Below are 11,173 nucleotides of genomic sequence, written 5' to 3' on the forward strand. Positions count from 1 at the left end.
TCTCGAATTGGGCGTCGTGGCTGGCTGCACATTCTATCTATAATTACTAATAATTACTGCTCATTATTTATCTCTCTTATTGTTTCATTATAACAGTCTGAGTTGAAACGTGATGGTTACTGTCGTGTTCTTTTATCTCAAATATGAGAAGATTCGGTCTCGGTTTGGTTCAATCAAGTATTTATTTAGAAGCAATAAAAAGGTATGAAAAGTTACACCAAAGCAATGGGCACCCAACACACAGCCCGGCACTCTAGCAGCACCGGGCAGTCAAGAGTCGCACCGCACGGACGGCGGTGGTAATATTTTATAACAGTAGGTATAATTTGATTGGTCAATAATGAAGGGGAGTCGAGACCTGCTTCTTCCTCGATGGTTCACCGTAGTCCAGGCCTCTTGGCACTGGAATCAGGAAGGGATTGAGGAGCTGCTCCCAGTCTCGCTCCTCCTCTGATAGTTGCTGGGCAAATCTTCACATAAACAAGCCTTGACTCAGCTGACGCCTTGTGGGTCTGTGCTATTGTTCATTAGAGTAAAGAATATTGTGTTCCTGCTCTATCGGCTGTATGTTCTGTTTGTGTAAACATGTGCATCCTCCAAACAAAACAAGGCCTTTCTATCTACCCGTCAGAACCTGGGGCAGCTCTCTGTGTGATGTTGACTGAAGCTAAGGGAGTTATGCTTTAATACAGGAAAGTTAGGTGTGAGAACAAGTTAAAGTTCAGTGTATCGTATGCCACAGATTAACAGTCTCCACAACAGGCAGCGGCTCTTATCAGACCTCTTATAAACAGGTGTGAGACTGACCAGCGATGTGACGTACACTCATTCTAACCAACTTCAAGATTAACACCAAGCAGCAAAGGTTATTAAGTCATAGTGTGAAGGCCATATATCTGGTCCAAACTGCTCCTGCCCCCACCCTCCTGCATTTGTTAAGAGTTCAGTTCTACTGCAGAGACACACACACACAGACAAAATTTAAAATCCCAACATTACACAACTGTTCCTGGTCCTGAGAGATGTGGACACTTATGATGGTACGTCAGCCACCTGAGATCTTCTGGTACGCCAAAATCAGCTCTTTGGTTTGCTTTGGTAATGAAAGAAGGTAGAATATCTTACAGATGTATCTTTTGATGTTGGAAAACACAAACAACCCTTTAAGTTTAGTGGACTTCATCAACCATTATGGATACTTGTACATTACATATCATCGTTTTACATTATAATTAAAATGTAAAATATATGATCAATCCTGATAATTGGAACTTAACTTTAAAAATAAATTGTAACTACGTATATAAGTGTAGTGCCACCTTCAGGTCACCTGCGCTGAACTTTTGTGGAAAACATGTAGGAGAATGTAGAGGAACTGTACTCAACTTAGGAAAGAAATGAACTGGAGCATCATGCAGAGTTCATCTGTCTGCCGGGGCCTCCTCAAGAACCACATTTCAATTCAACAGATCAAGATTTTTTGGGGATCTGAACCACACTCCTAAATATAAGAAACAAGATCTTTTCATCAAGATTCACGAGTTATTCTCTGCGAAATCAATTCCAAATAAATGTCCTACTTCAAAATTATAAAGAAGGCGATAAGAAAATTAAAAAAAATTGTCCAATTAAATGATAACAAACACAGAATAAACTCACACAGAATTAGGTTTATTATAATGTGATTAAGGCTTCAATCAGCGAATGTCTTCATCATACATTTATCGTAAAAAAAATCCCATTTAAATTGCAGAAATATATGATTTCACCATTACAGCAGTGATATATTTAGCTGTTGGTAAAGTTTTGCTGATGTGACACTATTTTATTTCATCATGCTCAAAATCTTGCGCATTTTTATCAGGTGTGAAGGTATTTTAACTTTCAGTGGAAAAACCATTTATCACATTAAATGAAACTGGATTTGTAGAATCATGCCCAGATAGTTTGACCAGTTCTTTAATAGGCAGATTAGGTCTGAATCTGTTGATGTTTTGTTCACACAGGTAAACCATGTAATTACAAAGAGTAACCAGGCCTGTAGAGTATTAAGTATTTCAGCATCCTCATTGTTTGAATACACCTGTGTTTCATACGGTCATACCTTACTGACTATTGGGCCTCGCCTCACTCGTTTCACGCACCAGTAATTCTTAAAACAATTCCAACACCAGATACAACAGAAAACCAGTTGGACAAGTCTAAAAGATTTGTGCAGCTACAAATAAAATCAATGCTGAGAAAGAAGTCACCGATTCTTATGTTCCTCAGCTTTTCTTGAAGTTATGCTTCATGGCTTGTGCCCTGTAATATAAGACTTCCTGCAACTTCACCACTGGATGCATTTAATCTTTTACTTTTAGTTATCAATGCCTGAAATTATGAGAGCGTGGCGGTCGTCTTCCTTTCTCCTCCGCCTGAAGTAGTTAACAGCCACAGCCATCAACACCACGGATAACAAGAAGGCACAGCCGAAGAAGATGCTGCTGCCGTTGGTGTTAAGGATCTTCTGGATTTGCCAGTCGTCTACGCTTGATTTGGTGTCTGAAGAAACAGGTGGAGGAGTCACTGAAAGACAATAATACAGCAGTTTACAGGCAGACAGAAAATATGTAGGTGGGTAAGTAGGTAGGTTGGCAGGTAGATAGATAGATAGATAGATAGATAGAGTTGGTAGATATATAGGTAGATACGTAGGTAGGTAGGTCGGTCCATAGAGTAGAGAAGAGTCGGTAAGAAGGTAGATAGATAGATAGATAGATAGATAGATAGATAGATAGATAGGGTAGAGTTGATAGGTCGGCTGGCTGGCAGGTAGATAGATAGATAGATAGATAGATGGATAGGGGAGAGTTGGTAGATATATAGGTAGATACGTAGGTAGGTAGGTCGGTCCATAGAGTAGAGAAGAGTCGGTAAGAAGGTAGGTAGATAGGTAGGTAGATAGATAGATAGGTAGATAGATAGATAGATAGATAGATAGATAGATAGATAGGGTAGAGTTGATAGGTCGGCTGGCTGGCAGGTAGATAGATAGATAGATAGATAGATGGATAGGGGAGAGTTGGTAGATATATAGGTAGATACGTAGGTAGGTAGGTCGGTCCGTAGAGTAGAGAAGAGTCGGTAAGAAGGTAGGTAGATAGATAGATAGAAAGATAGATAGATAGGTAGATAGATAGATAGATAGATAGATAGATAGATAGATAGATAGATAGGGTAGAGTTGATAGGTCGGCTGGCTGGCAGGTAGATAGATAGATAGATAGATAGATAGATAGATGGATAGGGGAGAGTTGGTAGATATATAGGTAGATACGTAGGTAGGTAGGTCGGTCCGTAGAGTAGAGAAGAGTCGGTAAGAAGGTAGGTAGAATGGTTAGAGTTGTTAGGTTCATATTAACCTGCAGGGGGCTTGCCACTCTTTATGATCACAGTGTTATCTGCCATTGCCTCTTTGGGAGCAGTCATTCCGATAAACTGCCAAGGACCCTGGGTAATGTCGTGGCCAGCAGTCTCCTTGCTCACATCTCGCCTGCGTCTGCGGGTTGCACTGGACAGACAGCCCTGGGCACATCTGGAAAATGGACTGTCTCCCTCACACATGATGACGGAGCAGGTGATGTACACCTGTAAGGTGGCAGGAGAGAGTGTTTAGAGTTCCTGAAGTAATCAAATGATTCATAAATGAGATTCAAATTAATATGTTGTTTGTGTTGTACGTTGAGTTTACATTTAAAAAAACCTTTATTGAGCCATTTCATTGGAAAACTGCCTAATCTAATATTTAAAGTTTCAGCTTCATCCTGAGTTACCTGGTCATAGTTTCCTGTAAATTTGAAGGCCTGAACACCAAATTTGAACGTAGGCCCAGTAGAGGAGAAGACTTTAATTGTCTCATCTTTCAGACACCTGTTACAAACAAAGGACACACAATCAAGACATTGCATGAGAACAATTAGTTAATATCTTCCATGTGTACTAATCAAAGGATTTTGGCATTAGCCCTCACCCGTTCTTGATGAGGTCATAGAAGAGGGGGTTCTCAGGGTTGTCATCAGGAGTGGCTTTGCAGGATTCAACAAATATTTTCACATCTGGAAGTTCCGTCTGAGCTTGAATGCCCATGTAGATCATGTCCAACAGCTTGACCTCCACTGGATAGGCCTTGGCCTCCACCTTATTTGTGAAGTTGCTATCGGGGAATATTTCAAAGGTGTAGCCAAAGCTGCCGAAGCTGGACTCTGTGAAAATGTAATCGGACTTGTCGAGGTTAAAGTAACTGGAGATGCTGATGGTTTTGGGAAACTGGCAGGAGAAGCCAATCTTAACCTTCTTCCTGCGGGTTATGATCTCGTTGGGCAGCTCGAAGGAGTTGATCTCATTCTTGAAGGTGATGTAGTCCCCTGAATCCTTGATTAATGACAAACAGACGTGGTAGAAAGGCCATTAACAGCTGAGAGCAGAACAAACTGATGCTTTCATTCTTAATTAATCTCTTAAAAACACAGATTGGATCATGTGGATTTTTACATAAAAGGTAAATGTCCCTCCACACCTCAACTTTTGTGCCACAGGCGGAGAACGACATGGTGCCAGTGATCTGTGATCCGTTGGAGGTGAGGGAGCACGAAGGGTCGCTCAGCTGCAGGAACTTCTCGTCGATGCCAGGCATGGAGGCAGCGTACAGGGTCACCGTCATCTTGTTGGGTGAGCACTCAACGTTGGCCTTGCCTTTAAATCAGAATCCACATTAACTCCTTATCAAGAAGTGAAATATTGGTTCAGAGCATCACAGGGTCGCTGTTATGCTCATTTCCTGATCTATATTTGTGTTATGGGACTCAACGAGAGCAGAATTAAAAGAATTATGGCTGAAAGCTCGTATCTATCTCAAACTGCCTGTTGTGCAGCCTCCCATCCACTTCCTGCCACTCGGATATTCAGTAAACGCTGCCTTCTTCTGCTTTTGACATCATCTGCAGTAAGAGTCTGTGTGATCTTGGGGTGGAGCTGTGGTATCGAGTTTCCGCCCGATAAACAGACTCAACCAATCCTGAGTCAGTCTCAGCTGTCAATCATGACATCTCTGCTTGTTTTTCCATGGAGGAGGAGGGGTTTATGAAAAATACTGTAGCCCGACACCAGGGGGCGATCCAGAAAATTAAGGAAAAGCATAATAAAGCTCAGATGTGACGTTTTTGTTCAGAGGATTCAGAAAGCTTTTGACGTTTGAATTCATTCACTGCTTCCAGTCATAGATTGTTTTATATTCAGTCATTACGGGTTTTTTTAATTATTATTCAAACTGGAGATGAACCAACCTTGAGTGATAGATGATTGGGTCACCATGACAACAACACACCTCATCTCCGACTGGCTGAAGGACATAAGAAAGAAAAGATGATTCAGATTCACAAAACGATAAACAGAGATTTATAGAATTACATTCACGTGGAAACACTAACGTTTCATTGGTCTCTGCGGTGAAGCAGAACGGGACAAATCTGTACAGATCGCCGCTCTGTGGCGTCCACTGCACGCTGACCTCGGCTTTTCCCAGTGTGTCATCCTTGAAGGTTTTGCTCATGTTCTGAGGGCCGCTGACCTGGAAGTCATGGATGCTGCAGGACAAATGGGGACAGAGCAGGAGAAACTTGAAACTATGATCTTTATTTGACACGTATGATTGGCTAACACATGTGTGAAGTACATACCTGCTGTGGGAAGCCTGTGCTTGGGCGTAGAGCGTGAACGGCTGACCCACGGTGGCGTGAAGAACGTCCCCATGTGACGGAGTCTTAGACAAGAACACGGGCTGCACATGACCAACGTCACACCTTGGCACTGGAGCAAGGACTGAAACAAAACACCACCGGCTGTGAGCAGGACATCCTCTTCTTTCTTTTTACATGTTGTCATCGATGAAGCCCCTGACCCAGGATCAGCATCTTTATTAACATGATGTGGTCCAGGTTAAAGCTAAACTCAGATCTTCAGTTTGTACGTTTACGAACTTTTGTACTTCTGCTTTGAGAATAGTACAGAAGACCAACTGTGACAATATTTGATTTTACAGTGAATGAAAAATAAATTGGAAGCAATCGACTGAAGTAAATAAATTAGCAGCCTACTTGAGAAAAGTATTTATGTACTTGCACTTTACTTAATGTTACTTGTAACATTTTACCTCTACTCCATCACAATTCACAGAAAAATGATTTACTTTTTAATTCCGTGCAGCCAAAGATACAAATGACTTTGCTCATTCATGAACGCCTTTACAGGTCAGTTATTATTGTAAAGACATTTATGTAAATTCACCAGGTAACAATAAGAAAGATAAAGATTTTAATACATCTTTCAGTAGTAAAAAAAAAAAGAACGTTTACATTTAATCAAGCAGTATTATTTAGCTTGTGGCAAAGTAAACCACCGGAGTCTTTTATATATTATCTGAAACTAATTATGAGAAAAAGTCAGTGAAGCCAATATTCAGTGAAATTATGAGAGGATAAAATATCATGTTCACAAAGCCTCAATATAGTTAGAAAGAATATAATGAAATGAATATAATATACAGACTAGCATAATGGGACACAAGGTAAAACTGAGGTGACTTGTTTTTGATGATCAACAATTTGTCATATAATTGTGACAATTCTACTTAAATTTCAACTCTATTATCTTCTACTTTTACTTAATTATTCTGGTTTACAAACATATTGTTATACTGTGACTCAGGCTTAATATTGTAACGTCTGTTTGACAGGAAAGCTGTTTTATGGTTATCAGGTTTAATAGCCTTGTTTTTCTTAAATCGGTTGATTACAGATGTAAATTTAAAGGACCACTCACCCTCCACTGTGAACTGCAGCTTGACTGTGCAGAGAGGTGAGGACTTCACGCCGGAGACGCTGTGGAACTCTGACGAGCCGTCTGCGTACGACACAGTGATGTTCTTAGAAGGAAAGTCCTCCAGCATCAACTCAAACACGTGGACGCCAGCGGAGACGCCACCCGCTTGTGTCAGCATGCACGCGTCCTGGAAACACAGCAACAGTTCCATGGTTCATTTTCAGAAGGTCTGGGTCTCTTTGGACTTTGATCTCCGCAGAAAAGGAATTCAATCATTTTCTGAACATTGTTATTGATTTAAAAACACAGTCGTCCTTCAACTTGTCAGTGAAAATAAATATTATAAAAAAAAATGTAAAAAATATCAAATCAAAATCTTTAGCTTTTAAGATTTAAAAGAAAAAGAAGACTTTTTCTTCAGGTGACTCATCAGATACTAAATTACTTCTTGAGGCAGTGTCATGTGATTTTGAGAAAAAAGGGATGAACATCTGTATTAATGATCATTTATATGAATTAGCATGTTAATACAAGACGTTTCTTCTTTCTGCTCATTTTTCATTCTTGGAAAGACCAAATAAATAAATGATTCATACAAACGGTCAATAGTCAAATGTTCATTCATTCGAATACAAATAAAGGATGAATAATAAGAATATCAAGGCCCCTGGAGCTCTGCCGTGTATTAATCACTGGTTTAGTGATGGTTCACCTTGTCCAGAGTAAAGTTGGAGGGAACCGTGAACCCTGAGCTGAAGCTGCATCTCACGTCGTCTCCGTCTGGATCATGAGCCAGAAGAGGAATCCTTGAAAAACAGTTCTGAGGAACCCTGAGTGGAAACACAACACCGACCAGCAAGATTATTTTCTTTTCCAATCTAATTTTAAAGTTAGTGATTTTGATTTGATGAAAAATGACACAATTTGCTCATCCGACTTAAAACAGAGAAAAATATTTATACACATAATGATGATGTTAAAACCCATAGAAAACCAATATAAGTGAGTTTTACTTTACTAAACACATATTATCATTCATGTAGTTTTGTAGAAACTATATCCCTTGACATCTTGTTTAAGCTTTTTTGTTTGTTTGGTTTCCTTTGGTACCTCATGGGATTTACAGAAGAAGAATTACAGATGTTTTAGATATTTCCTGCACTGATCTGATCATTAAACATTAAAACATAAATGAGTGAATACCGATACTAAAAATTGAAAACCCTCGTGGTTGAAGCACTTATTGCAAGTCGAAAAGAAAAAAACTATTATAAGCTGTAATTTTCTGTTTAAGTTCTGTGTCACATATTTAAGGAACATTCGGAGCAATGAAGAAAATAAAAGGACCATTAAAACAAAACAAAAAATGTCTGAGATGATAAAATGAAGTAAAAGAGACAGAGTTGTTCTACGGCCGTCACACCTGAACCCAGCATGAGCAGAGGAGCTGGTACCTTATCAGGGACACTGTCGTGGTCACAGGACAGCTGTTGATGGCACGTGAGTCGGAGCGAGTTCCCAGGTCCAACTCTGCCACACTCGTCCACTTCGTTTGTCCGTTGACGTTGGACTCCCAGCAGCAGCCGGAGCCCCTGGACGAGAGGGGGGGGGGGGGGGACAGTCTGAGAACAGCTCACTCAGACCGGGGCTAGGGTCTTTGTGTTTTATTAGTTTTTTTTCTTGCTAAACTTTTCTTGTCAGAGTCAAATATCAAATAAATTTTAGTTTGAACCACTTCAAATTCAAACACATTGGTCTATTATTATCATCATTATTATTATTGACCTTTTGTATTAAAACAAAATGAGGTCAAACACTAGTCACTTGATTTTCATTTTTCACAAAATTGAGGGAATTTCTAAAACCAGTCAAATATTTTGTACATATATAAACGAATGGTTTCCTCTGAGCGAACATTCAAACATATATGAGTTGCTTTATAACAAAGGTCACATTAATCGTCAGTTCAGCTCTACAAGAAATAACAAAGATGGTGAATCTGAAATTAATATGAAAGAAAATATTAAGATTATTATTCTTATATATATATATATCTTAGCACAAATGTGTCTTTGACCCTATTTCAGATAACATCTTTTACCCATTTTGAGACCCAGATTAACCACATGTGGATCAAATGATCCTGTCTCCGTCCCACATTAGGGACATTCCCCTTCAGGCCTGTTGTGCTGCCACCTTGACTGACCTCATGGTGAAGGAGGTTTCATTGGTGGAGATGGTCGCCGTCGTGTGTCCTTCAGTCTGGCACCAGCGGCCCAGGCCCGTTGCATCCTGGTCCGTCTGCAGGACACCTGACTTACTGAAGCTGGTGCAGACGTCTCCGTCACAAGAGAAGGACGACTGGTCCTGGCAGCTGCTCCGGCCGTTCTGTCTGTGGGTGAAGTTCACCTGCAGCATTCGGGGAAGAGCAGAGTCGATAAAGAGCTTTCAGTTTCCTCGTACATTAAGAACAGTGGAAACAAAAACAGGAAGAGTGAGTCAATGCGGTCGGGCTGGTTTTAAAAAAAAATGAAAAAACAAATTCCTCTGCGCTGCTTCTAAAAATCCGCGAAAGTTTTGTTGGAGTCAGAAACTCTCTTTGGTTCTGTACGCTGAGGACGTTTCTTCATCTCCTGCATGTTGCTCCCATCAGACTCATGTTCCTTCATGTCCACTTCTGTATATGAGACATCGACTGGTGAACCAGAAGTAACAATCTGCTTGAACTTTATCTTCTGTCATCTGAAGTGAACTATATGATCTATCAGGTGAGTTAGGGCAGAAATTTCAAATTAAAAGCTGCGTGATCATATTTCTCTCCTGGCGATAAGTGATCCTGTGAGACATGGAAGGATTTTACTGTCCTATCTGACCCCAAACTTCTCTGATGGTGCAAAAAAAAACACAGAACACGACCAGAACCATGTAGAGCTTTAACAGAGAGCATGCTGGGAGGCCCGGCTCAGGAACCCGAACACAAGAACAACGAAGCAAGTACGTAGGAAAAATACAGAGAACTCATTGTTGGCTGCAGTTAATTTGATACGTATAAAAACCAACCCTATAAAGAAACCCTCGATTATCAAATCATCAGAACGTTTTAATCTGAGACATCTCACTGTTTGCATTTACACTGACTCGCTTTAACTACAGTCATATTCCACTGATTCAAAAAAATCAGCCTGAGTAGATTTTAAGAGACTGTACCGTAAAAGTGCCGTCCTTGTTCTTCTTTGGAGACATGAAGCTCAAACTGTCTCCATAGAAGCTGAGAGTGGACGCAGAGCCCAGCAAAGCCAACAGCAGCAGAACCAGTGCTCCTGCCTCCATCATGTCTCACACCAGTCTGATCGCACAGTGGCTCTCCGTCACAGGTGGAGACCAGAGGTGTTTCTCTTTGTTTCCACCAAACAGGAATAACCAGATCTGAGGCCCGACTGCAGCTATTATTACACTGATGGATGGATGGATGGATGGATGGATGGATGGATGGATAGATAGATAGACAGACAGACAGACAGACAGACAGACAGGCAGGCAGATAGACAGACAGACAGACAGGCAGGCAGATAGAAGATGTTAAAAACATACTTTTATGAGAGTGCCTTTCCTGATTTAACCTTTTAATTTTATCTAATAGAATAAGAAAAATAAAAAATCAATTTAAAAGGATTTAATTTATTTTAGTGTTCCTAAAATGTAATATTGTCTTTTAATATTTGTGAATCCCTGATTTTTGCCGTCCTCATGTTTCCATTACCTGCCTTTATAACACATTATATTATATTATATTATACTGCATTACATTGCATATTGTAATTTTACACTGTTCACTGTCTTGCATCTTGCATTTCACTTTTTACTTCACTTTTTATATATTTTATCTATTATATATCTTTTATTTAGATATGTTTATGTCTAAATAAGTGTTACCTTGTATAAATATTAGAAAAAGGGAGTAAATAAGAAGTAAATAGTGAGTACATATATATTGATTATTTTTATTGCTTTTCTTATGTGTGTTGTTTTTATTGTGTTTTTATGTTTCTATGTTCATTGTATGCACCAATAACCGGAGCAAATTCCTTGTAGTTGTAAACCTACTTGGCAATAAATACTTTCTGATTCTGATTCTGATTTCTTTGAAACTCAGATTTGGAAAAGTTCTTAATAAAATAAACAAGTCAGATGAATAAGGTCGATGCTGATTGGTTGAGCTGGGGCAGGTTTAACGTTAACATCTGTAAATAGACCAAACTGGTGAACTCGGTCTGAATTCACGGATCGAGAGCGAAGGTCATTCGGATGTGGCTCAG

At 39.8% G+C, this 11,173-nt stretch overlaps 1 protein-coding gene across 1 annotated transcript; it reads right to left on the reverse strand.

Moving 5' to 3' along the window:
* Positions 1-1,650: 1,650 nt before the first annotated feature.
* Positions 1,651-10,238, reverse strand: LOC128444388 (uncharacterized). Its single transcript, XM_053426865.1, has 13 exons — positions 10,065-10,238; positions 9,064-9,266; positions 8,312-8,449; positions 7,570-7,687; positions 6,858-7,044; positions 5,717-5,858; positions 5,468-5,623; positions 5,324-5,379; positions 4,558-4,733; positions 4,012-4,412; positions 3,815-3,911; positions 3,404-3,629; positions 1,651-2,568 (listed from the first exon to the last, which is right to left on the reverse strand). The coding sequence occupies exons 1-13, from the start codon at positions 10,188-10,190 to the stop codon at positions 2,360-2,362; spliced, it is 2,235 nt and encodes a 744-aa protein (XP_053282840.1). The 5' UTR covers positions 10,191-10,238; the 3' UTR covers positions 1,651-2,359.
* Between the last annotated feature and the right edge of the window lie 935 nt (positions 10,239-11,173).

This window comes from Pleuronectes platessa, chromosome 1 (assembly GCF_947347685.1).
Source record: "Pleuronectes platessa chromosome 1, fPlePla1.1, whole genome shotgun sequence".
NCBI lineage: Eukaryota > Metazoa > Chordata > Actinopteri > Pleuronectiformes > Pleuronectidae > Pleuronectes > Pleuronectes platessa.

Coding starts and splice junctions, on each gene's coding strand:
- LOC128444388 (XM_053426865.1), bottom strand. CDS start 10,190: ATGATGGAGGCAGGAGCACTGGTTCTGCTGCTGTTGGCTTTGCTGGGC. Junction 9,267..10,064: donor ACAAGGACGGCACTTTTACG/GTACAGTCTCTT, acceptor CGAATGCTGCAG/GTGAACTTCACCCACAGACA. Junction 5,380..5,467: donor ACCGCAGAGACCAATGAAAC/GTTAGTGTTTCC, acceptor TATGTCCTTCAG/CCAGTCGGAGATGAGGTGTG.